Source organism: Orussus abietinus, unplaced genomic scaffold (assembly GCF_000612105.2).
Source record: "Orussus abietinus isolate OABI.00-Male unplaced genomic scaffold, Oabi_2.0 scaffold4, whole genome shotgun sequence".
In the NCBI taxonomy this organism is placed as follows: Eukaryota; Metazoa; Arthropoda; class Insecta; order Hymenoptera; family Orussidae; genus Orussus; species Orussus abietinus.
The window spans coordinates 2266257-2291046 of NW_019396014.1; the positions used below are offsets into that span (position 1 = coordinate 2266257).

The window sequence follows — 24790 nt, forward strand, 5'->3', positions numbered from 1 at the left end:
AGGATTCAAGTATGGATGGATAAATTTGAAAACTACGTTTCAACGGGTTCCCTTTACACTTGGAATAATTCGCCATCGCGGATTCCGATATTCGTCTCCGGATGGACGCACTATGGCGAAATTCCCGTACCGCTTATCCGTGTCTCTAGTTGGAGACCGATTTACTCCCTACCTCGTTATCGTTAGTGCTTTCGCATCCAGTCCGAGTTTAAAGTTTCGCGCCGCGACCTTATCCAAGATGGCCGCCCGGCGCGACCCGGCTTCCCCGAACCGCCGATCGAATGCAGCGACACCCACCGGGGAGCAGTCGCGTGCAACGCTCCGAAACGATCCGTGGTCGCGCGACGCATCGTCCATATCTCGCGCGAGTGCCTGCATGTAGCAGCCGTTCGCAAGAGACCTTTCGATTCCTCTCGACGAGGAGTCGGTTGCGCTCGTTCCGTCGCGGACGACGGAGCCGCGGGTCCGGAGGGAGGAGGCTGGCTCCTCGGTGGGTATCCGCGAATTGCCGCGAACCGAACCTCTCTCGAGCGCCCACCGACGTCTCGGAAAAAAAAAAAACGCGCCTCTATCCTCGAAGGGTAGAATCGGTCTCCGCGAGCCGGGATATTTGCGGCGAGCTCGCGGATCGATGCCCTTCGTAAGACTCCCGAGGTCGGGACCTTCCTCGAGAACGGAGGAAGACGGAACGTAGGACATCGACGTCCCTGCGCGGGCAGCGATAAGGACGCGCTTTCTTTCTCGTCGTTGGACAGGCTGTCGCCATGTTGCGCCCCGTAGACGTTTCGCATTCGTAAAAAAACGAGACACGCGTCCTACCTACGTCCACGACGGGGTATCGGACCCGAAGTCGGCCGATGTTTTCTCGCACGGGACGAAACTAGGTTGCGCAAGAAGGACTCGATTCTCGTCTCGATTCTCGTCTCGATTCTCGTCTCGACTTTCTCGTCCATCGGCCCGAGCGCCGAGACGGACGGGTCGCGAGGAAACGCGCAATTTCTCACGGTTTTTAGCGCGCGTTTCCGCTCGGATAGACCCAAACGTGTCGCGTGTCGATTCTTCGCCTTTCTTTTACGTTAAAAATAGGAAAATGTCTCGGTAGCCGGCACTCTCGGGAAACCTCGGGATTTTCCTGGGTGCAAGGAAAACGATCGAGATTCGTCCGAAAGCCTGTCGAAAATTCCCAAAAACGGACAAAATTGTCCTTTGTCTCTGGAACTCCTCCAGGATGGGAAATTTAGCTTGGTTCGTTGTTCCGAGAAAACAAGAACTCGGTCGTACGACTCGTCGCGCCCTGGGTTCGCGAGGCGAAAGGCGAAAGCGGGGGCGGAGGTGGCGGTCGCCCCATTCACGGGGCCGGCGAGTCAATGGGATCCGGGGGGAACCCCGTGCGTTTCGCGCCGAGGGGTCCCGAAGTCGAAGGTCACGCGCGCGTACCCTTCCCCGAGTTTCGCGTCGCGGAGGGGAGAAGCGGCCCCGCGAGTCTCCGGAGTCTCCGGAGTCTCCAGGGGAGATCGAGAGGCCCCGAGGCGAGAACCAATTTTCCCCCGGTCGCCCCCCCCCTCCCGTCCCCCCGCGGTCACGTGACCGCGGTCTCTATCGATCCCTCGGGGGGCATGCGCCCTCGCTTGGCCCCGACGCCGCCGGAAGCCAGGACGCAGTTCCTTCGTGGATCCGTCCAGGGGGCAGATTCGCGGAGGAGTCGGTCCGGAACTACCCGGGGAGACTCCGGACACGGCGATGACGACCCCGTCGGCCGACAGGTGCGCGACCCTTCTTCCTTTCTCTCGCGGTCGACGGCGCCCGGGGGCGGTTTTCGGATCTCGCGAGCTCCCGGAGGAGAGCCGTCGGACCTTCTCCGAGCGGCGCGGACGTTCTCGAACGTTCTCGAACGAGTCGGTAGCCATGACGGCGGTCGCGACCCTTGGGGGCTCGCCCGAGAGCTCGTAGTGGCAGAGGAGAGGAAACGAGGTCGGAGACTGATCGCGTCGCTTCCGGTGTTGCAGAGCAAAGGTGGAGTAAAGAAAGACATCCAGGAGGGAGGGCCATGCCAGGGCTAGGCGCGCACTGGTGACCTAGCACTCCCGACCGGGCGGCCCTCGATGCTTACGCTACGGCTGGTGTCGACGCACTTTCTGAAGCAGCCATAGGCAGTGCCGAGTGCCCGAAGAAAGGGCCTATAATGTGCCGCGACAGGGACATGGACCCGGAATCGGTCGACTCTCGACACCCCCCTCGCTCGGCCGTTTGACTTCACCCGCGGCGGGGCCCCCGACTTCGACCCCCTTGGTGCGCCCAGTTTCCCCGAGTTCCGAGTTCCGACAGCAGGGCGAGACCACCCCGAGGAGGCTGTCCGGGACGGCCCGAGGGCTGTACTCGGGACGCGTCAACCTGTGGAGAGTCGCGAGAGAGTGTATCGTGAGTATGCTATCGTCTCTCCGAGCCGGTGCGGACGACCGAGTATCGATCAGGCCACGACGCGGCCCAGGGACCCGGAATCGGACCCGGAAGCCGCAGCCGGCGAGGGGCCGATCGGCACTCGAAATCGCCGACATCCCCTGACCTCCCGGACGGGGCGCGATTCCTCTTCGAGACGGATCCCGATTCCCTGGCGGGAACGAGGAACGACTCGGTTCTCACTTTTCTCTTTATCGACCCGCGATCCCCTCGTTTCGAGCCGATCGGTCTCGCCTAGAGCGGAGATCCGAGAACGACGTAAAAACCGCCGTCCGATCTGCCGACAGTGCGGCAGCGGGTCGCGGTGCAGACGGAGTGGGATGAGACGCCCTCAGCAGGAACCTCTTCATCGTCATCATCACCAACACCCCGGCTCGACCGGCAGCCCCTCGCGGTCTCGGCAAGCCCACGAAAAGGTCGGTCATTTTTTCCTTTCCCTCCCCTCCCCTTGCCTGAAAAACGAACTCTGGATTTTGGTCTCACCGTTTCCTCGTTTCCTCCTTTAGGACGAGTCCCGGCTGGCGCGAGTGAAGCGCGTCCTCGCGGGATCTCTCCTGGGCCGCAATGGCGGGGCGACTCGCGTCTTCGGCGCGAGGCTGGACCTGGTCGACGCCTACCTGGACACCGGAGTGCCCTACGTGGTGCACCGGCTCTGCGGCTACATCGAGGCCCACGGCTTCGAGAGCGCGGCCGTATTTCGGCTGTCCGGGGGAAGCCCCAGAGTGGCCGAGAGGCTGAGGACCTCCTTCGAGCGGAGGGGGGACGCCGACCTGGAGGGCGCGGCGTGTCCCACCACCGCCGCCACCCTTCTCCGGCAGTACCTGAAGGAGCTTCCTCAGCCGGTGGTGCCGTCGCCCCTCGTCGGCAAACTGCTCCACGTCCACGCGAGTAAGAGGACCTTCCTTTGGCAAATGGCGATGCAATTTCCCCCGGGTCGCGACGCGGACGCAAATTGGCTTTTTAGCGTCGATTCCCCCCTGCGACTTGGCGTCGTAAAAAATACGTTGACGCCGCCGCGACGGCGTCAACGAACGGCGTCATTTTCTCGATGACTAAGCGTTGCGGGAAAACGGCTCGCCCCGAAAAAATCTCGCTTGGCATTTTTTTTGCTGGACGCGACTCCACTTTGCCCGCCGATCGACTTTTGGCGGAATCCTGGCGAGTAAGGCGTTTCGGCTCGATAGAGTTTCCTTCTTTAATAAAAATAGTCGATAAGTTGCCGGGGGAAATAAAAAATTCCTTTTACGAGAACCCGCGTCCACGCGGTGTCCTTCGCGACGTGGCGCGGGGAGGATATTAAACGTCGAGGAAAAATAGCCGATAAATGCTTTCCGTTTACCGGTTTTCTAGTTTCATCCGCGGGAGGTCGTTATCGATTACGCGTGCAATTTAATTCATAATTTAATTGGTGCACGTTTGTCGAGCGCAGAGGAGCACGCCAAGGATCACGAATCTTGGATAGCCTCGACGAAGGAGTTACTTTCCACCCTACCACCTTCCCACCACCGGTTGCTGGGATATCTGACGATTTACCTGAGCAAGTACGAGGCGAGACACGGACGCAGCGCCGGAGTATGCGGAGTTTTCGCGCCAGTCGTTCTTCCGCACGTTCCTCCCGCAACGATTCTCCTCCGCGACATTCTGGCCGAGGCGACGGTCCTCTTTCCCGACTGGTGAGTCGTCCCGAAAGGTTCATTTATACGTATTTACGGGTGTTTACGTTAATTACGGGTATTTCCGGAATATTTGCCGAACCCTCCTTACCCTAGAGAATCAGGTCGGCCGTTCTTCTCCTCGCGGACGTGGACGAGGAGAGTCCTCAAAATAATTTCACGGATACGCGAATTCGTTTCTTCGGCTGGAACGAGTTGGCGGAGGAAATCGGTTTCTCCCTGATGCGGAAAAATTCAGTAATCGTCTCGTTATTACTTTTTTTTTTCTTCTATCCGTTTAATGTGCTCGACGGAGGTTTTTTGGGAAAATGGAGGCGCATTTTGTCCCCGGTCTCGGTCGATCGGCGTCGCTTTTTCGTGAGTCACGCGACGAGTTTACTGGTGCACGACGCGGGAGCCCCACCGTGCGTTGCACTTCCGCAAATCGGCTCGGTTTGCGGCCGCGGCTGTTCCGTCGCTTCTCGAGCGGAAAAATCGACCGGTCCCCTGTTTCTCCCTTCTTTCCTTTCCCGGGCCGAGATTTCCGAGGGAACGGTGGCGTCCAACCGGGTTCCCGATTCCCCGAGACTACCCACGTGCTCCGGCAGGTCCGACCCGACCCCGGTGCACGGTCCATTGCGCACTTTTTTTTTTTTTTAATCCTTTATTTAATAACACCATTAAGTCAATTTCAATTTGTACGCGTCGCAGTTTCCGAGTTGGAGATTCATTGAATTTCCAGTTCAGGGAAAATTCCTAAAAATTCCCGGAGCCTTTTTCCTCCTAGCTTCGCAAGTTCTTCCTAAGATTAGTCGCCGAATTAAGGTTTTAAGGTTTCGCCGGAAAGGTCAGGGAAAGTCGTAGAGCCTTTCGTTTCGATACGCGATATCGACCTTCTCGCATAACCGGAGCGCAACTTCTCTATGGATTCCCGACTAAGGTCGGAAACTATTTCCCTTTTTGCCCGCGCTTATAAGGGAAATCGGGGCTGACGTAAGGATATCCAATAAAGTGATGTTATCATTTCTCCCAGGAATTGCTTTCTGGTAGAGCTCGCGATTACTTTGTAAATAGCCCGCGAACCTTGTCACGTTACCTTGCTTAATCGATAAATTATTATTTTTCCCCTGGACTGTGGTACGATCGATCGATCGTCTCTATACGCTTAGCCGATATTTTATTACGCATCGGAAGACGGATAAAATTGAGAATTCGAGCTTCTCGATCCAAATTGAATTTTTTTTTAGTCCGTCTCGAGATCATTTTCTTTTTTTCCTTTGTAGCTTTAATTTTATCCGTCATCTCAATGTTGAGAATCGCTTTGCATGGCGATACTTTTAGGCAATCGTTACGAGGATTGAAGAGCGGGGAATTTAACACTAGAACTACCGGCGGAATTTTTTTTTATAGGATGGCCCATTTGAAACCAGTCATTTTGACTGGTCTTGGTAGTCTAGGGATAAAATACCGTGACCATTCTCACGAGGAACCAAAGGCGATCGAGTTACGAAATTACGTCACCGGGCTGCGAGACGAAACAACGGAAGTTGATTCCGCCTTGTCGTATCGCGCGTATCCAATGGACATTGTAAATCAACGCCAATCGATCCGATAACGCCTTGACTGATAAGTTAATAATGCTGTCATCGAGGATACGATCGATGTCAAGAAAGCCGATAGATAAGGAACGTAATGGAATATCGTGTTCGGACAATTTACTCCTCTAGGAGACGTTAAAGTCATCGTTATAAATTATACAATAGCTATTTTTTTTTTTTTAAAGGTCAGAGCGAGAACCAATTTTCCGAAAGTTTAGAGAATTCCCAATTTACGTTTTCTTCTTAAGCTTTTTAAGCCTGTCTGTGCTTAGTTTGTATTTACTGCAAGAAAATTGTCCATATTTATTCGGTGCTTGGAAAAAAAATGAAAGAAAAAAAAAAGAGAAAAGGGTGTGCCGGAAAAGCGTCAGGGGGCTCCTCGTCTCGAAAAGGCCCCAAAAAGTGGACCCTAGAATGTTTCGGCCTCCCCTTGTCTTGGGTAAGTCCTGGAAAGAGGATTTTAATTGGACTGCGCGTTCCGCCTCTATCCAGGAAAGACTTATTATTTCTTATCCCGCGACGTCTCGACCTTTTCGCCACTTTCCTCCGAGGCGAAACTTCCGGCGACGTTTTTCAACGAGCGGAGCCGGCTCGCGTTTTTCTCCAAAACGTTGCGGAAATCGTCGGGCAAATTTGCTTATTCCATTCTTTTTTTTCTCGGCCCATTTTTATTATTCCCTTTTTATCCCCAAAAAGTGGATAGTCACGCGATGACGCGATTTATTTTATCGAACCGTGACCCGCCTCGTTCCGCTCTGGATCGATTCCCGGCGAGAATGCCCCCGAAATTGTTTTTCCATTTCCGTCGCCGGTCGTGTCGAAATTCACTTTCCCGAGCACGTCTCGTTTACGAGTTTTCTCGAGTCGAATGGCCAAACGGCTCCGACGCTTATGCGAAATATCGAGAAAAATTCAGCTCTCCCGGAAATGCGATTTCACGAGGGGCCTCGAGGAGTCGTAATTCATGTTCGAAATGTGCACTTTTAAAATAAAAAGCTTTGTACGGCTCCACGAAATGGCGGGATTGTCTCGTGGGTATGAATGTCGGACGAACGGGCAGTTACGGTGCAATAATTCTTTCGCGCATCGCGCTCGATTCTTCATCCCCGACATTTGTTAAATCGATAGCCGTCCGATATGAAATCCCGCGACCCCGTTGCCATAGTGCGTGCACCTTTACGCGAACCACGCGATGCAAATCGCGCGTAATGAAATGCAAGAAGCGAAAGGAATTGGCGCAAAGTTCGTCGGGAAATGCCAATGGCCCCTCCAATTCTCATCTCGAACCCCATCGCGTTCCAATTTGGCTTCCATCGAACATCTCGAACAGCTCTTTTTCAATTTTCCATTTAACGCCTCGTGAAGTATTAGTATTATAAGAGGATTAAATAACGACCGAGGGTTCGACGGGAAAATCCATGTCCTTCGGGCATTCCTCCGAGAAATTGCCCCGAGGTCCTTTTAGGAATTTCGTTTCATCGTTACAAGAAAGATGTGGCTATTGTGGGCGGAATAAGTCCGCGGTCGGGACGGAAGGACGGGTTTATCATAGGAAATAAATTCAATCCTTGACCGCGGTCACTGTCGAACGTGGCGGGACTTGGACTGCACTCGCGAGGACTTCCGCGAGTGCACTCTTAGAGTGCGATCCCTGAGTTTGCTTTTTTTTTTTCCACCGTGTTTGCATGTTTACGTGCATGCCCGACCTCGCCGTTCGGATGGCTTTCCTCGTCCCGTTACCGCAATAATTTCGAAATTAGCGCTTCGCTTAATTTACAACGGTAGCGAATTACCCTCCGCGTTAGGGAGCCGATCTTAAGACGTTATCCGGTCTCGACGATGCCCTAACGGCGTGGGGAAAATATTATATTTATTTTGTAATTGTATTTATTTCGGGCATCGAAGGTGGACACGAGGAAACGGAAGAGCCTCGGAAAAGGTAATCGGGGACATTTCGGAGGGTCGGCACACCTTGTGGGACTCGGTAATTCTACCACAGTGCATGAATTATTTATGAAAGTCTCAATACCGAGTCGCGGTGCATCTCCCGTTTGTATCTCAGTTATTAACATAGCTTGCGCTTCTCTCGAGGGAACACTTGCGGGACCCTCTTTAGAAATGTCCGATTAGCCTATTTCGGATAATTGCTCTAGAATGGGGTCAATGCCGAGTCGCGGGTATCTCCCGATGACGACTCGATTTTTACCTTAGACCGCGATTCCGCCCAAAACGAGCCCTTTGAGAACGTCCGACGATCTCGTTTCTTCGGCGAGCGATCAGTCAAGAATCGTTCTCGGAACCGTAAACGTCGCCGGGCGAATTTCGACCGCGCCACGGAAGTGCAATTATTCCCGGGGTCGAGATTACTCAACGAAAGGCGCTATCCAAACTCGGTTTTCTTAGTAATTAGCGACAATCGATTCTAGGAGTCGTGGCATTTGTCTCTCGGTCTAAAGTCGAGAAACGGGCGTCGCGGCTTCGCGCGTCGTCGCAAATCCAAAGTCGACGACCAATCATCCCTCCCGCTATATAAAATTCCGACACCCGGAGGTAATAATTTAAATTTTATCCGAATACATTCGAAGATACACAGGTACACCCGATACGACTAATCGTTCAACGATCGAGCACTCCCTTGGGAGCCGCTATCGTCGTCGCCAATCCAAAGTCGACGACCAATCATCCCTCCCGCTATATAAAATTCCGACACCTGGAGGTAATAATTTAAATTTTATCCGAATGCATTCGAAGATACATAGGTACACTCGATACGACTAATCGTTCAACGATCGAGCACTCGCAAAATTTGACGGCGGACTTTTTCCTTCCTTAACGATAGGCAGGGCTTTGCGTCCCCTTGGGAGCCGCTATCGTGGTCGCAAATCCAAAGTCGACGACCAATCATCCCTCCCGCTCGTATATAAAATTCCGACACCCGGAGGTAATAATTTAAATTTTATCCGAATGCATTCGAAGATACATAGGTACACCCGATACGACTAATCGTTCAACGATCGAGCACTCGGCAAATTTGACGGCGGACTTTTTCCTTCCTTAACGATAGGCAGGGCTTTGCGTCCCCTTGGGAGCCGCTATCGTCGTCGCAAATCCAAAGTCGACGACCAATCATCCCTCCCGCTCGAATATAAAATTCCGACACCCGGAGGTAATAATTTAAATTTTATCCGAATGCATTCGAAGATACATAGGTACACTCGATACGACTAATCGTTCAACGATCGAGCACTCGGCAAATTTGACGGCGGATTTTCTCCTTCCTTAACGATAGGGCAGGGCTTTGCGTCACCTTGGGGGCCGCTATCGCATGGTCGATTAATCCGATTAGGAGTGCACGGATCACGCGGCAAGTAAATGATGCAACTCCATCGATCGGTGCATCCGCCGAGTGCGTGACGGCACGGAATCCCGATTGCACCTGCCTCTCGAATCGCCACGTGATCCGCGAAACTCGTAGGGCTCCTTCGAGCCAAAAGTGCGATGCAACTCGATGCAACTCGATGCATTTCCGTCGAGCGGGGCAGTTGCGACACTCTCGTCGCGTGATACCGACGTTCTCGACGCGGCCACGACAACGGAAGATAAGGAAAAGGGAAGGAGGGGAGAATAAACGGTCTCGTCCTTTCCGCCAAGAAAATGGCGTTTCCTCGCGGAATCGTCCCCAGGGCTGCGGCTAACGGTATCGTGACGAGCTTCGTTGTGCACATCGGAACCGCGGAATCGCTCGCAGAAGTGAAGGGAGCCCCCGCAATTATTGGAACGGACGTTTTACGTCTGCGGTGCGCCCCGCGCGGACAGTCGCATCCGAGGATCGCTCGCGGATCAACGAGGCGCGCTAACTGCGAAAGTAATTCCCACTTCTTCGCTGGAAAAAGTCGGCTAATTGGGTCGTTATCGGTGTTACCGTCTTGCCGATATATCCCGGATATTTTCCGTTTTCACCCTACGGTAACTTTCCACCTTCGACTCCTTCCCGCAAGAAATCATTAATGCGAGCGACCCCGTCTTGCTAAAATAACCTAAAAATCAAAATATCGAGAGCGTCTATCCCTCGTTCCTTCGGTCGAAGTGACCTCCAAGAAAATCGCGCGACACTTGTCGCCGATTAACGATCCGCCGACCGAACGATAATTCCCGGCCCCTCTGGGAAAAGGAAAAAAAAAATGAAAAATAGCTGAAATCGCAGAAACAGATCGCGAGTGGACCAATATTGATCGGGACGTGTTAACTCGTTCTTGCCAGTTAGGACAAATTAGTCGACCGTAAGTACTCTCGGGGACGCCAAGGAGACTCGTGCGGTTTGAATTTACCGACGAGTCTCTCATTTTTAACCTATGACACCTTCGACGCGGATGTAGACCTATTTCGGTATGAAATTGTTTACTCACCCCGCGTAACTTGTTACTATATTATTTTTAGCCCGATCCTGGTAATTACTCCTAACGAGTCTCGTTTTATTTGTACCGACGATAACGCTATTCCTCGCGTCCCGGTTGTACTGCCCGTCGTTCATTTTATTCCATTCTTAATGCGCCGTGATGCAACGTCTTCGTCCTTGGGAAACCGTATTGCCAGGACATAACGAGCGGGGCATTAAATATTTCTTACTTATGTATGCCCTTAATTGTTAACGCTAAGCGATGGATGCGCTCGAGGGATGTGCCCGGGTTTAATTTTTTGCCGTCCCAGAGTCCATACCGAATAAAAAACCGCGAAATCGACCGCCGGATTGAGACCGCAATTAATTCGGAGGTAACGTGTAAATGAAAATCCATTCGATTGAACCGTTCGTCGGCGGTCTGGGATCGTTATGTAATTTATTTTTTTTTAATCTGTCTTTTCCCCGCAAATTGCTGCGAACCAGGATTTCGATGTAACGCGACCAAGAGGGGCACAAGTCTGACAACGGGGGTCCTCCAAGGGGGCACTTTTTCAGACGGGGGGTCCCCGTTGATGGTCCCGCTCCCCTGGGAACGGTTCAGGGGCCTTCGGGATATTTCCGTCGAAGCGATTTTCCCGGGCGAGAAACTGCGTAGCTTTGCTCGGAAGTGAAAATGCGTCGTCGCTCGAGGAGAATCCTGGCAGACGACCAGGTCTCGAGATCCCGTCTGGACCGGGAGACGGCTCCGAATTTTTCATTTCGAGGAATATTCTCAGAAATTTCTATGGACTCTAGAAGAGTAAACTCGCGCAAGGATCGAGAGCAATTATTTTACGCGGCGCTTACGAATCCATCCGGAGAGATCGTTGTCTCTCGTTACACCCGAGGCTGGACCTTGCGCTCGAATTACAAGAGTGTTTACGCGTTTTCCATTCCACGGGCTGGAGAGGAATGGAATTTTCGAGTTAGCACCGACACTCGGTTCGGCCGTTTAATCGTCTCAATGAGCGGCTCGGCCGATTGCGCGATCTCGCTCTCGAAGACTTCCACGCGAAAAGGTCTTTCGGTACGTCCTGTGACCCGGACCGGGAACAAATATAGAATCCTCGACTCGTAATACCAGGACCGAAATAAAGTTCTACCGCGAGAAAAACCGTCCGAAAAGTGTAACGTCCAGAGTCATTTCGCGACTCGCTCGGATTTATGGCCCCGTCTCCGCATTGCCCGTTTAACTCCGACTTTCGGAAATGCAATTCTTCGGTAAAAGGCCTTTCCCGGTGGAACGTCGAACAGCTTTTTCTCCCTCCACGAGTTTCCCCGAAAGTTACTCGGAAGAGCGGAAAATCCTAGGGAAAAATGGGCGAAAAATCCCGGCAAAAGGGTGCCGCGCGTTGGGCGGAATCTGGAGCACCTGCTACACCCGGAGAAGGCAGGAGACGAGACGGCCGTTCAATGACTCGTCCTGGAGTTTCTCCTAAGAGACGCGGAAACGCTATGGAAACGCCTCCGACCGTCGGTGGAAATTACCCAAGGGAATCGAAAGGCGCCCGGTCATCGCGTCGCCGTGGCGGGTCCGAGTGGGAGGGAGAGGCGGCCGATCCAAAAGGAAGAAACAAAAAGGATAAACCGTGACTTTTCGTCGGGGCCCTCTCCGACCTCTTTTTTGCCCCCCTTCGCGATCGGGCCCCGAAAATTATTCCACGAGCCGCACGCGCGGGGGCTCCTTTTTGTTTCGTAAAAGGAGTCGGGCGTGAATTTCAATGGGCCCGGGCTCGTACATTCGTGGCGGCCTTGGGCTCGACCGCGCGTGTCCCACTCACCCTCGGAATTGGCACGAGAGCTAACGAATAATATTCTTCAATAAGTTCGACTAGGAAGTGAAATCGAATTTCGGGTGTCGGTCTCCGGGATTTCCACGGGGGAGGTCCTAAGTGCAGGGTGGTGAGGAATCATTGATCGTTTATTTGGACAAGACGGGCGCGAGACGGACTCGTCCTTCGTGTCAGAATTCTAGGATGAGTCAGTCGGGAGGTGACTCCTCGACGGAACGGTCGGAGCCGTCTCTTTCGTCCTGGGCCGTGGACCAAAAATGACGTAAGGGGTCCTAATATATTCCCTGCTCGATTCGGGAAGCTGGGGAAAGCTCCCGTTCCTCCTGGTTACGCGCCCACGAGCCGACTGGACTTCACGAATCATCGATTTGAAAAATATTTTTTCTTTAATATATTTAATACGAATTTCCTGTCGTATATTTTTGAGAGGTATCCTCCAAGTGTTCTTAAGTTTACGGTGTGTATCGCTTATATTTTAATTGCCTCGTGTTCGAGTCGGTTAATTTTTTTATTTTCCTTTTCCTTCGCGCTCGGAGTCCCTCGATACAATTTTTTTCATTCATTCGAGAGGATCATCGAGAGGGCGACTCGCGGCTATCGGATGCTCGGAGCCGAGGCTAATTGTCGTTAAGTTTACGAGCCCCGTCGGGAATAAACACCACGGGTCAAAATAGCCCAGTTTTGACGTCAGAGGTGCACCCGAAAGCATGTCTAACTAGCACATGCCGCTGGATTTTAATGCCCCACCGAGTGAGATCATCGGCAGCGGTAAATCGGCCTCCGATTTGTCAATAATCGGACTGCCACGGGCCCTGCCAAAAGTCAAGAGCCAAAAGCTTCGCTCCGCTTTTCCTGGAAAATGTCCAAATTAGAGCTTATACGTGGAGAGGCGTCATTTCGAGCCCGGTGACGGGGTTACTCTCGATTGGAAGTCATTTTCTTTTTTTCTCTCCAGTCCGACCCTGGTCACGGTCTAGGGGAAAGTGTCACCTGGAACGAAATTTATATTCCCACGTCCGCGACGGGAAATATTTGGAATTTTTAGAAATATTAGGAACGAGCGAGTAAAATCGCTTGGAATCGGTGCGAAAATATTGCCGAGAAATACTCTCGTCCCGGGACAGGCGAGTACGGGGGAAAAAGTTGAACGCGATTTCGAGAAAGGGAGCGAAAAGGGGGGAACAAAGTAGAGAGAGCCATTGTCGACCGCCGTTCCGCGGCGTTTCGACCGCAGTCGTCGACTTATCGCGAGGGCAACTCGTGATACCGCCTTCGAGTACGTCGACTCCGCGGTCAGATTTTTAAACAACCTCTGTAGACATTCCTTTTTCCACTGAATGCTTCTCGGAATGCCTCGTGGAAAATTTCGTACCGTGACTTCGCGCTACGGTCGACGTATCGACCGTATCTCGTTCGAAGCTTGAAAATAAATATTCAACGACGACACCTGCCAATAAATAGGAATTAGCCCGCGAAAATGGACGCTAACGAGCCCGGGTTCGGTAAAAATAAATTCCGAATTTAATACGGCCTTGCCTCTTTGCCTTTGCATTTCTGTTTACAAGAAGAAGAAGCGGCCAACCGGTCATTTAAAATTCCGAAAAAGTCATCCTCGTTCTCCCCGGCATTCCAAGGCTTCGCGTTCGGCCCGTGGTGCCACTTATCGGAGGACTTTGAAAACACCGGAAAGGAGACGAGAACGCAATCGAGCCCAAGAGGGAGACCTGAGAAAAACGGGTTTCGATCACCGTAGGACTTTCGAGGAACCGGCCCCGGCGAGGGAAAAGCGAATCGATTCGTCGAAAGGGACGCCATCTCTTTCCTTCGCTTCGCGGAGCCGGGAAGGATCCGTGCCCCCCCGATTATTTCTTTTGCCCCCTTAGTTTTCGTCCAGATAAGCCGTCACTTTGGATACGCGTTCGAGGCCGGACACCATTCGAATCGGTGAAAAATGCAGAGATTCGGCCCGGGAGAAACTCGTTTCGCGTCTCCCTCCGCGCGGGGTTCTCGGGGCCCTGGGGCCCCGGGGCCCCGGCGAGACCGGCCCGGCCCTGGCCCCGTAGCATGGCGTCCACCAACATACGCGTAACCCCTCTCGTCGCGTATTCGCGCATACTATTTATGCGAACTGCGTGCACGATACGGATATAGAGTTAGGTTCGGCCCGGCGGCCGGCAGAGTTCGTTCCTCGCAGCACCGGCGCGCATCGCACGGAATAACCGCGGGCGTCTACGTCGGGAAAAGACGTCGGACGCCGATCGGGCGCAACACCTCGAACCGCGAAAGATCGACGGAGGTTCCGTGCCTCCATTGGAGAAGAAAGTCTTCGTTGGCGTGATTTCCTCTCGCGTCCCCGAGGTGCGGAGGTATTCTCGCGAGCGCAGCGCCGCGCCGTAAGTCTCGTCATTTCTTCTTTTTTTTTTCCCCGCAAATATTATCGACCCGACGACCGGCTCCGTATACCGTTCTTCTACGAGCGTGTCATCTTTTCCGAGGATATTGAAATTTCCTTTTGGACGTTGACCTACCCGCGACAACCGTCCTCGAAACGCTCGATTTTCCGCCGAAAATCCAACAGGGTATACTTAGGCCCCGCGACTATTTCCGAATTTCCGTAACGATCGCTCCATGCGTTTTTTTTTTTTTCACTTTTCGGAAATGCCGGTGCGCCTTTGGACGAAGGGCGACATGTCGTCCGGCCCTTATCAAGCGATATCGTTTCTTTTTCTCTGCCGAGCCTTTTGCGTGATCTCGTCCCCGTCTCGAATTCCTTCCGCGAGTTTCGGATTTCGCTAGAAAAATGAAAGAAAACTCGGGGATTTACTTCTCGTCCTCGGCGATGCGTCAGCGACCGGAGTCGTTGTTGCAAAATACCGCACTCCCCGATGCGCTTCCGCTGCCGCAATTGCCCCGGAATGTCGTTCGTCCCTTCGACGCGAAAGAGTCGAGGCGGTCTCGACGTTACGTCTCCGGGTGAAATCTTCCACCGTTCCCCTCTCGCCTCTTCCCGGTGCATCGCCGTTGCATGTGATTCATCCGACGAGAACTCGTAATCTCTTTCGATCGTTTCCCCCCGACCGGTTATTTACCGGACTTACGAGCCGAGGTGACGAGAAATGTCCAGGGATCGATCCGTGATCCGACGAAATCCTTCGCTACGTCCCGCGTTAAAAAATTGCCAAACTTTTATCTTGCAAAAGGATAGAGTCTTCGCTTTAACTACCGGCCAGAGAATTTAACGAAAGGAAGAATTAATTTCCCGGGCAAGAAGGAGGACGAAGGATCGGACACCTTAAGTAACGACGATAAATATGAGATATGTCATTTTTAATGATTATTTAAAAATCCGGGCTGGAACTCAATAAGTGAATTCTCTTGCCGACTCGCAAACTTTTCCGGAGTTTGGCCGCACGCGGAAAGAGTGCCCAGCGAAAATTACTCCTGCCGAGCTCGTAATTGCCATAGGTGCGGTTATGCTCAATTATAACGGTAGAGCCGGAGCTTTTATACGCCCCCTTTTTTCCTTCGCTTCCCTTTTACGAGAGACTCGTAAGCGAATTCAAGGTCGCCCCGAGACCCAAGGATCCTCGTGGAGATACGTTTTCAGGACTGCGAGAGGAGATCCTGAATTTCCCCCTAGCGCGGCAGAATATAGAACATCCGCGTATCGTGACATCGTCGCGGCGCCTTATCATTTCTCGCTATCCCGCTCGATTGATCGCGGAACGGAGTATCTGAAAATTTTCCCCTTACACAAAAATTCGTTCCATTTTTCTTCATTTCTCTCCCCGATTTATATAGACTCGTGTACAACTACTTTGGAGGTCCGCGATGGGAATTTTCGTGGAGACATATTTTTATCCCGTAAAGCGCGGAAAATTGCAAAACATGGTTTGGATGCTGGTTTACTCCATTACGTGTCACGCTATTGGAAGTGGCTTTTTTTATTTTTTAATTTTTTTAATTTTTTAATCAACCTTCTCATCGTTCGTATTTCTTTTCCTTCCGAATATTCCCGAGAGTACGAACGGTTTCCGACGAACGTCGTCCTTCGAGAAAAATCTCGAGCGTATTATCCAGGTTTCGTTTCAGCGGAGGGGGGCCCGGTGGTTCTTCGGCGTATATTGTTCGAAAAGTCCGAGCACAAGGACGAAGGATCGCGGACCAAGGCCGCCCTCGCTATCATAAATCCCCGAGGTGATTTCCTCCCCGTCGATCGACTGGGACGAGTCCTCTTATCACTTCGCCGTATAATATCTTATCGGGAACGAGATCCTTGAATGGGAACACCTTTTAACGGTCCCTCGACGGCGTGCCGAGGATACTCTTGACAATAAATTCAACCGCCGCTCCGACGTCCATAAAAGAGACCGATCGATGCCGACATTCCTTTTTTCTGTGTTTTTCTTTTTTGACCACGCAGCAAAAATAAACGACGCGTGGGAGCGATATTTTAGTACCGAACTCACCGAAGCTCTCTCGCCGGCCTTTCCAAAATAAGAAAATAATGGAGTCGCGAGGAGCTGCTTCTTCTTATTCGGCATATCTTCTGCATATTTGTGCCATCTTGGTACGGCTCGACGTATCTAAGAGAATATGATTTTGGACATTGTAGTGTCAGAGAATCGACGGTGAACGGTTCGATCCCGAACGACTGCAAGGTCTGCTGCAAGGACTCGAAGGAGGAACGGAAGGACCTCGAGGGGACGTCCCTGCTGTGCGCGCTGAAACCGCGCAAGCGCAAGGAACGTCGGGAATCCTGCTGCCAGGAGCGGAAGCTCATCAGGTGCGTTTCCGTTATTAATTCCTCGACCGATTTCCGCCTTCCGGAAGTTGGACCGAAATGGACTCGACCTGGGAAGCTGGAATCGCGTTGCCAATGCAGTACGAGCGGAAAGACTCGCGGATTGACCTTGAAATTTCAATTTTTCTTTTTTTACATTTTCGCGTCAACTTTTCGCTCGCTTCCACGTGTATCGCAGAGAAGAAGTGCCGGTAAAAATGAGGAAGTGATTTGTACGAGAATTTTTTTTTTATTTTCAGAAGCAACAGCGAGGAACGCATTTTGGATAGTGCCGATAACACCGCGGAATCCATTCGCAGAGTTAGCAGCCACGAGGACTTCAACAGTTCGAAACATTTGCAAATTTTACCACAAATCGGCCAAGAGATGGGTCACGGAGTGGTACGTCGCTAGTTGACCTCGTCGACTCTTTTGTTTTAAATTTCTACCAATCGTGACCATTTTTGCAGAGATGCGGAGGTTTGCCTCTCCACGAAAGAACGAACGTCTCGCCGGTTTTCGCCAAGCCGTCGCCCGTTCCGTCGCCCTGCGAGGCGGTTCTTGCAGCAGAAAGATTCGAATGCGACGCCGAATTCCTGAGACGCAGCGAGCGCTTCAGCAGAAGCATCACTCCCAGGGGAAGACGCCAAGCAAGGCGCCGAAAGGTTCACCAAGGCCCGGACGTGGACCGAAGTTCAAGCAAAGTACGGTTCGATTTCGTAGGACGTTTCAGGGATCGACTTCCGGGGGACCGAACGTTCACTTTTTCACCGATAACGTTTCAGGAGAACCAAGAGGCCCCCGAGAACATCTACGCTCTCTCGCCGAGTCGAAACAGCCACAATGGACCTTCCAGGCAGAGCTTTTTAGAGATGCTGAGCAGTGGACCGAGCAGGTCCCCATCGCCAGCTCGACCTCCGACTTTCGACCCCGAAGACACCAATAATCCTAGCTTGACCAACTGGGGTTTCCAGCATCGAGAGGGAGACGTAAGTGGTTTCTTATAACGGCCTTTTCCACATTTGGATACCACTCGAAAAGCTCGTTCCTTACCTGTGAATGCATTTTAACGTCCGATTTTATTCAGGACGAGGAAACGAACGACAGAGTGGAAGCCATGTTGTCCCCGAGAAATTCTCTGCTGATGCCCCGAAGGTTCTACTCGGAGAACGACCCACCGAGTGTTCCTGGTCCGGCCGAGCACGGGCTGAAGACCCTGACGAAGCACATAAACGGACTGAAGAAAAAGATCAAGAAATACGAGGACGAGTTCGAGGAGAACTTCGGCTACCGACCCAGCCACTCCGACAAGATGAGCAACCGGGACATCAAGAGGCTCTGCTCGGAATTAAACAAGCTGAGGAAGGAGCACAAGATGCTGAAAGAGGACCCTATCGGGGCACTTCTGGCGAACGCTAACAACAGGCTCAACGATGCCGACCCTCCCACGAACAACAACAACAGCCCGGAGAAGTCCAGGGCTACCTCCATGGAAGAGATGGTTAATGACGTCGAGCGCAAACTCAACGAGAAGCGAATCAAGTGCAACCGACCCGACAACATGGAAGAGTTGACGTACGAACAGCTGATGGACGAGAAAACGGCAGTCCAAAAGGCTTTGCTCCACATCGAGGGAGCTTTCGGAAGACCGGTGTCCAAAGAGGACAGAACCGTCGTGAGGCCGCTTTACGACAGATACAGAACCCTGAAGAGGCTGCTCATCAGAGCGGGGGTGGTAGGTGACCCAACTGGTTGCACTTTTTAAGAACATTCTTCTAACGTATCCGCTCATTTTCTTGCATACGGAAATTGAAGGAACCATTTCGGAGGATAAATCAACTCGTTTAGTAAGGATAAATCGATCCGCGCGCATTCCTTAATCGGTAAAATTTCTTGAAATCTCAGGCTAAGAACAAGGACAGTATTTCCGAGTTGGCAACCATTTTGGAGCACGAAGCCATGGACTTCACCTCGTCTACGATACCCGCGAATACGACGGACGGGGAGAGACGCGCCAGTGAGCCAGACATGTCGCATCGTGGCATCCTTGACTGCATCGATTCGACGGATCAGCTGCCAACTGACAGTGACAGTCAGCACAGCAGCAGCGAAGGCAGCCGCTGTATGGGGGAAAGTTTGCACGCCCTTCCTCAGTGAGTACCTCCCTTCTTTCTCTCGTTCTTATGTCTCCCGCGATCAGAGTGAAGGACTGCGATCGAAAGTTTGTAACGACGAGTCCCCGTAGATTGGTCCAATCGATCGTTAGAACGAAACCGGGACCATTATTCCGCCCAAGCTCCAACTTGGAAGTTCGCTTGGTTGACGAAATCCGTTTGCTTTCAGGGACGAGTTATTGGCCCAGCAGAGAGTCACCCGGGAGGAGAAGAAGCGTCTTCGGAGAGCCCTCAAAGAATTGGAAGCTCAGTTCGAGGCTCGAGCGGGACGTCGCATGCAGCGGGAAGATCGGGGCCCTCAAGTGATGACAGTCTACGAATCTTACAAACAGACCAAGGCCAAACTAAGACTGATCGATGCCCTAATCGCCAAAAACGCCTGACGCAGTATCTAAGTGCCGAGGGCCGGTCGTCATCCGTTATTCGAGTCGCGAGTGAATGCCTAACTGCGGATGGAAATTCCCAAATGCGTTCTCGGCTGGGGGCGCATTTCTCGAATCACTTGTGCGGAAGGCCTGGTTCCTTCCGGAAGGTACCGCTGCAAGAAGAGAGTTTTGAAAAAATGGTCCGCAGAGGCTGGGATTCGCGGAGTATCCCGCGATGGGAAATCGATCTTAATTGCCGCTATCGTTGAAAGATACGCTGCGAGGTATCCAACGCGTTTTCCCTGTTTCATCCGTGTCACAGAGATTACGAGATCTACAGAAATCTTGATTCGAGGAACCTTCTTTCTACAACCCTTCGCGACGAAGAGAACTCCCGGATTCTGTTCGCAGTTCCAAAGGGTTTCTACGAGAACAACGACGAAAGCTTGGGGAAGGATTTAACGATACCGGAAGAGAAAAAATCGTGTCTGTGAATCGCATCGGCTTAAAGGAGGAGTTTTCGAGGTTCCGAAGTGAGAAGAAACGGCGCTTCGGGGTGAATCGACTTTGGATTGTTGACAAATTGGGGAGGGAGAAGAAGCCGTTCATATCGCTGATTCGGTGATCCACCAGGGTGTGTCTCACGGCCCGAATTTCTATTGAATTTTAATAATCGATTCCTAGGTGGTAATGTCCCCGTTAACTAAACGTTAAGTGTCGCCTGTCACTGCGCCATGTTGACAGCGGTTGCGAGCCTCCGCCGTTTTGGTCTCACGAGTAGTGACGTCATTTAGAGCAAAGAGCAGCGATGATAATCTAGCGCGATAGTTTCATACGTCGTTTAAGAACCGTTCAAGATGTAGAATCGCCACACCGTAGGGGAAGAAACTAGAGCATACGGTGGATCGATCGAAGATCTAAATCCACATTCTCAGCGATACGATGATCAGCAAAATATCACTTTTTGCGACCTCTCGAAGGCTGTATTTTCTGGGCATCGGTCGATTCGCTTATATTTTATCGGAAACCTTTCCCAAGTGAAATCAATTCGCGAATAACCGTAAGAAATTTGCGGGCAAAAGTGCAATATACATAAAATGACTTCTCACTTTTGTAAATGCCTTCGAATTTCTTGCCGTCTGAGGAAACGATTTACTGCCATCGCTGTAAATATGTTCCGACTTGGTTTCTAAGTGAACTTTATTGACTTTGTGAATTTTTTTTTTGCTGTAGATTTTTGTAAATTTTACTTCCACCCACTTGTACTCGGTTGGTTAAATTGATTTGAAAGCTCGTACATCCGCATATTAATTAAGCATAGAACATTTATAGAAATGCTTAGTAAAGGTTTCGATTGCGGTAAAAATAACGAGATGTCACCTATTGCACAACTGAATGAAATGTTTACTTAAGGTAATTCCTTTTTATTCAACAATTTCTCGAGAGCCACGCGATCGATGCCCTGATCGTATCCGCCAAAATATCTTGATCACCGGAAATACTTGTATAAAAGAATTTCGATCGCACCACTAGGCGCAAGCGTGACGTTTTTCACAATGAAAAAAAAAAAAAAGAAAGAAAGAAAATAAATAAAAATAATTAAGTACTCACTTATATACACGAAACCGAAAACCAAGGGTTATCAGAAGAATTTTAACGAATGTATTTCATCGTTTTGTACGTACTTTTGTCCCGACGCAGTGTCTCTTTTGTACGAGGATTTTTCGCAGCTTTTTTATACAAGGAACTTTGGTTTCTCGTTTCGTGTCCGCGCTTGCGCATCCTGGAGGCCTCGAAGAGTCTATTGTCATATTTATTTGTATTTAAGAATCGCTTCTATCTTAACCACTTTAACGAGAGATCTGTATAATTATATTGATAACGGAGTAAATGTTTTATTATATAGTGGAGAGAGACGAAAGATAGAGGTATAAGTTTCCTTTGGTTCCCGCCGAGATGAAACGCCGGTTAATGGTAATTTGTATAATAAAAGTGTACCTTGGAAGAGATATCACATGTTGTAATTGTATGAGAGTACTATAGTATGTTAACGATCTGACAACTCGTGAAAATAGGACACGAGAGAGACAGTGGAAACAAAGACTTGCTTTTAACGAGACGTTCTCATCTTAATTATTTTTCTCGAGGTAGATGTTCTTCAGCGTTCAAGAGTGTTATAAATAAAAGTAACGGTGCTTTGCTTTAAAACGTTAATGCTCTGGTTATCGTCCTCTAGTATACGTGCATAAGTGGATAATGGCCAAAATGTTAGTAACGAGATCTTCGGCTTCTCTATGCGCGAGTCGGCCCAAATAATGCCGATTATCTCCTTATGAATTTATACTTAGATTTAGTTCCTTCGTTTCGGGTCCTCGTTAATTTTCGCCGATATATAATTGAATCGCGGATGAATTGTCGATAGTTTGAAGTATTCCCAGTTTTCTGTCATCTACGTACGGTTTCTTCATTTGGACGAACAGGCTGCTTCGCATCGCTCGCGATTAAAGCATTTCGCTTATCTACAATTTTGGGATATCCCTTTACTTCATTTCGAGTATGTACAGCCGAAATTTCTGACAGGGTCTGTTTTAATTGAGAGCGGTGCGTCAATCGATGAAGGAGTTACAGGGGAAGGAGCAGAATCAGAAAATGAGAAAAAAAAAGGGGTACCTTGAATAAGCTTCGGAGGCTTTTCAAATTGGAGGGACTTTCGAAAAGTCTGCTTTGGTTTTCCTCACGGGCACTTTCGCGTCCGATTAAGCGTGCGCTCTCTTCCACGGGCCATTTTGGAAAATTTCGGAGGGATTTCGGAAAGCGTGATTTCGAGGAATCAGGGTAGGAGGGGGAGACGCGTCTCGATTCGACGATTCGTCGGGAGCTCCCGCTTTTATTTTTTTTAGACTTTTCGGCGCAATTAACGGGAATAGGGAAAACTTATCGAGAGATGATTCAACTTAATCTCTAATCGGGAGTTGAAAATAAACCGAATGCCGACATTAAATCAGCCTTTGATGAAAAAGTAAAAGGATTAAGATCGATTTTTACGGATCTTCTCCGTCCCTTTGAGTGCGCCGAAAAATACAAGGTGTAAACAATATATATATTATAGACCAAAGCATTTTTAGTCTGTGATACGGTAAAAGATATAATTGTATCGGTGGTGGGCAAGAGTAGGCGTCGTGGGGATTTTCTTTTTCGAAAGCGGAACGGAGAGAAAACTCGTGGCATGTTCGAATTCAAAATTGACTTCGACGATCCCAAGGAGAGCTCGGAGTCGGGTCATTTTCGAAAAATAAAACGGCGGCGCGAATAATCAAAGATGATAAATTTTGCGGGATTTTTGGGCATTTCCGGACTTCGCGTCGCACTTTCGGAGTAGTACTCACGGGTGCAGAAAAGAGAATACACAAAAAAGAGAAATTAATTTTCTAAAAAAGACGCCACTAAAATGTTCTTGTTTGTCGACGAGGTGCACTAATACCTATTCGCTCTTAGTGGGACAAAAGGGGAGAGCTTGCGAAGAGGAGAGAATGGGAGAGAGAGAAAGGGCGGGAGAGAAAGCGAGAGGCCGAGCAAGCGAGAATACTGTCTTAGAGTTTAAGACGACATTTTATATTAAAGTTGCTTAAAAGTAATTTTGTAGCTTGTAGCGAGAAGAGGAGGATTTATTAAATCAACGTTCCAAGGTAGAGGGAAGCCACGAAAAACTCTCGTGCTTGCATTGTAATGCAAATTGCGCGGAAAATCGTACAATGAGTAGGAATAACGCGGAAGTAACGACGAACCCGAAACGTGCAACATTCGTTATTCTCGTCAAACGTCACAAGTGGTCGAGGAGTTTCACCAAAAAAATCCTATCGAGCTCGTTTTCCATTCGGGGGTAGATTTCAACTTTCCCGTCTTTGGATTCTCGATCCAAGGGAAAACGATCGATTTTACAAATTATTCTTTCACGGTCTAACTAATGCGATTTTCCCCGTTAATTGTACGAAATGATTTACAATGCAAAACGAAAGAGTACAGGGGAAAAAAAAAAATGAATGCAGCCGATGCATTTTCGGCGACAAGAATCGCTCCATTTGGGGACGACTGCCGTCCTTCTTCCCCTTTCGCGAGGGGAACCTCGAGAATGGATCGGCGTCGGCATTTTAATGACATATCTAGCGGCTAGGAATTATTCTCTCCCGGAGATCCACCAGAGCCGCGAAGAATAAGCTCGAGCGGAGAAACTTCCACGGTGTATTAACGATAAACCTTTAACAATAATAGTACTCCTGCCTACTGTACGTATCGCGCGTAGGTGACATCCACGCGAAGAAGCGAAGTGCGTTACAAAAGAAAACAAGAAATACAAAAAAAAAAAAAAGAAAGTGAACCGGTGAATTCGAATTAATCGAATCACCGGGCGTCGACTCGCGTCGAATTTCGCATCGGCTCGCCATTCGGATCTGTACATACGCGTATATATGCGAATATACATATACCTACGTGCATACTCATACATCCGAGCGTATATATTAAATATATATATATATATATGTATTATACATATTGCAGGATAATACACGAGATCTAATAAGATTAAACACGATCTATGGCATTTTTCATTGCCTTCCTCGCCACGTCCAGTCCCTACGCCTGTCGAACGACGGGAAGAAATGGCGACTTTTCTCAATGAAACGATCCTTTGGGAGTGGGTCAAATCCCGAGGATTCTTGTGGCAAATGATTCGTCCCGTCGACTCGTGACAAAGGCGGTCGGTGAAAACGCAAAATTGCATTTCTCGCGGCCAGGGAGGTTACGTTTGCTGGCCGGAGAGAGGCTCGCGAGAGTGGAGGAAGGATCCCGCGGAATCTCGGTACGCGGCACGCGCATTCAAATTCCGCGTTATGCCTCGCGAATACTTTCGGAGCTCGCATAAATCCGCCGACACCGTCTCGCGATCCCGCTGAATTATTCATCCGCGGGGACGAAACGTGACGAAATATCGGTACTCCGGATCGAGGGCCGGGTATTCTCAAGAGAAAATTGTTTCCTCTTTCCTCCTCGCTCGATCGCGTCCCGGGGATACTCTCGAAAGTCGACCGTCTTTACGACGTCCAACCGATTGCAAAGGAATCGCCGCGGCCTCGGAGACGTCGAAGGATCTTCCTTTTCGTCTCTTCTTTCGATCCTTCCCACTTCTTGGGTGGAATTCCACGACACGCTCGACTCCCCCGAGTTTTCGTTCCCCTCCGCGTTTCTCCAAGCCTTTGCACAAAGAATTCAGAAGTCCCCGTAGAAGCCCAGAAGGATACGGACGTTCGATGCTCGTCAATTAGTGCGTGAGCCTACGGATGGCGGCGCTGTAATCGTCTCTCCATCTCTCTTAATCTTATGGCGATATGTACCGAATTTTATTCTTTCTTTATCTCACCCCCGATACTCGCCTTTCTATATGCGTCTCTCTTCCTCCCGTATGTGAGATATCGCTGGCCAAACAGCGATCTTTATTTTTCCCCCACTTCTGATTTGTTAGCTAATTTTTAGA

The 24790-nt window shown here is 50.4% G+C and overlaps 1 protein-coding gene across 2 annotated transcripts; it reads left to right on the forward strand.

The window, feature by feature from the left end:
• The first annotated feature begins 327 nt into the window (after nucleotides 1-327).
• On the forward strand, nucleotides 328-21474 carry LOC105695554 (protein FAM13A). 2 transcript variants are annotated; one of them, XM_012417190.1, is made up of 12 exons: nucleotides 328-490; nucleotides 2007-2418; nucleotides 2745-2873; nucleotides 2964-3345; nucleotides 3887-4130; nucleotides 16554-16724; nucleotides 16982-17123; nucleotides 17192-17425; nucleotides 17507-17710; nucleotides 17809-18456; nucleotides 18627-18874; nucleotides 19065-21474. In XM_012417190.1, exons 3-12 carry the CDS (start codon nucleotides 2778-2780, stop codon nucleotides 19276-19278), a joined length of 2583 nt encoding a protein of 860 aa, XP_012272613.1. In that variant the 5' UTR covers nucleotides 328-490; nucleotides 2007-2418; nucleotides 2745-2777; the 3' UTR covers nucleotides 19279-21474. The 2 variants fall into 2 exon arrangements, with proteins under 2 accessions (XP_012272613.1, XP_012272614.1); XM_012417191.2 differs by lacking the exon at nucleotides 328-490 and adding an exon at nucleotides 1708-1763.
• The last annotated feature ends 3316 nt before the right edge of the window (nucleotides 21475-24790 follow it).